The sequence below is a fragment of the Manacus vitellinus genome, unplaced genomic scaffold, assembly GCF_001715985.3.
Source record: "Manacus vitellinus isolate BGI_N305 unplaced genomic scaffold, ASM171598v3 scaffold_12_pilon, whole genome shotgun sequence".
Taxonomy (NCBI): Eukaryota; Metazoa; Chordata; class Aves; order Passeriformes; family Pipridae; genus Manacus; species Manacus vitellinus.
The window spans coordinates 4865004-4866608 of record NW_021938949.1 but is presented as its reverse complement, the minus strand read 5'-3'; the positions used below and the strand labels follow the sequence as shown (position 1 = coordinate 4866608).

At 42.2% G+C, this 1605-nt stretch overlaps 1 protein-coding gene across 1 annotated transcript in view; it reads left to right on the top strand.

The window, feature by feature from the left end:
* The window catches only part of TEKT4 (tektin 4), a gene marked incomplete at its 5' end in the record, with an annotated part of 11417 nt that overhangs the window by 5072 nt on the left and 4740 nt on the right, over positions 1-1605 (top strand). The window contains one exon of the mRNA XM_029957816.1: positions 729-799. Coding sequence (XP_029813676.1) covers positions 729-799 — 71 coding nt within the window. The remainder of the gene's footprint in view (positions 1-728; positions 800-1605) is intronic.

Below are 1605 nucleotides of genomic sequence, written 5' to 3'. Positions count from 1 at the left end.
CTTTGGGGAGGTCTGGAGTTTGAGATATGCTCAGTAGATTGGTGAAAAGGGAGGATGAGTCTTCCACTGGTATTCCCTGATGTCTTACCATGGGAAGAATATTGGGCAAACCTGCCTGTTCTCTCCATGACTGCAGCTGTCCCACTGCTGAAAAAAACCCATAAATTTGAGGATTATTGTGTAAAATCCCAAGTGCAACCACTCCTTTGTCTCAGGGGATGAGCTCTGAGCCTTCAGCAGGTTCAGAGCTGGACTGGAGGTCTGGGACAGTGGAATCAAGGAATGGGTTGGGTTGGGAAGGACCTCCAGGGCCATCCAGTGCCAGCCCTGCCATGGGCAGGGACACCTCCCACTAGCCCAGGCTGCTCCAACCTGGCCTTGGACACTTGCAGGGATGGGGCAGCCACAGCTTCCCTGGGCATCCTATGCCTTCCATGATATGGCAGAACATAAAATTTTCCAGCAAATACCCAGGCAATATGAAAATAACGAATTCCCAGGCTTTAGAAGCATTCCAGATATTGCTGCTGCCTTAGACTTAGAGCTGAGTTCCCTCAGGATCTGCTGATTCCTCAAAAAAAAAAAATCAGAATAAGTTAAGAGCAGGTGAGAAAATTTCAGTGTTTATCCAGTTTTATTGATTTATCCACCACCACTGAAATCAAATTCCTCGGCAGGATGGTGTGTCCTGCTCTGGATGTCACAGAAATATCCATATTTTTATTTAGGAAGCTGATCTTATCAGGAATATCCGGGATCTTTTGAAAAGAACTATAATCCAAGCCACCAACCAGATCCGGTAGGACATTTTCCCTGCTACTTTAGCAGCTGATTTCTGGAGCCATAATAAATTCCTGGGACATGGGAATAGTGGATAAAGACCTCACCAGTGCTTATGGGCTGTGGGAATTCCATTTCAATTTGGAAAAGGCAGTGATGAAACTCGAGGATTTTCAAGTAGAATAAAGTAGATTTGGATTTCCAGGCCTGTTTTCCAACGTGGGGTTGATTTTTTCCAACACTAAATTCCGGTGCTATAAAAGTATTCCCTGGATGATTCTTGCACCTTGTGATGGATTTGTGTATTGGCTGCTTTAAAGGAATTTCACCTTTTCCAAATGAGTTTTTTTGCCACCAGGTGTCAGTGTGAACTTTAAATCTGTCCCAGCAGGGGTGTTCACTGCCTTTCCAAAGGATTATTTGCTTGGAATTTCTAACAAACCCTTTGGAAAGATGTTACCTGACCCCTTAAGATGCATCAATAAAACCGTATCTGACTGCTGGAAACCTTGAGATTTTAACTTTAAATTTTTTTTAATCTGCTCCTATTCTACCAGATAAAATAAAATATTGCTTTTAAAAAGAATGGCTATAAATGCAAAATAATATAAATTAATTCTGTTACATCAATTAGAGGACGAGAGGAGCCTATTTGGCTTTTTGTAATTCTTGTAAAATCATTTTAGTCCCATTTAGACCCATTTTAGTTCCATTTTCTGGTAGAATATAAATTCCTTGGGTGAGAGTGACATCTGCTGTCCCCAGCTGATAACGACCCGCAGGCTTTGGGAATGGAAATGTTAATTAATCGGGTGATGTGTGACT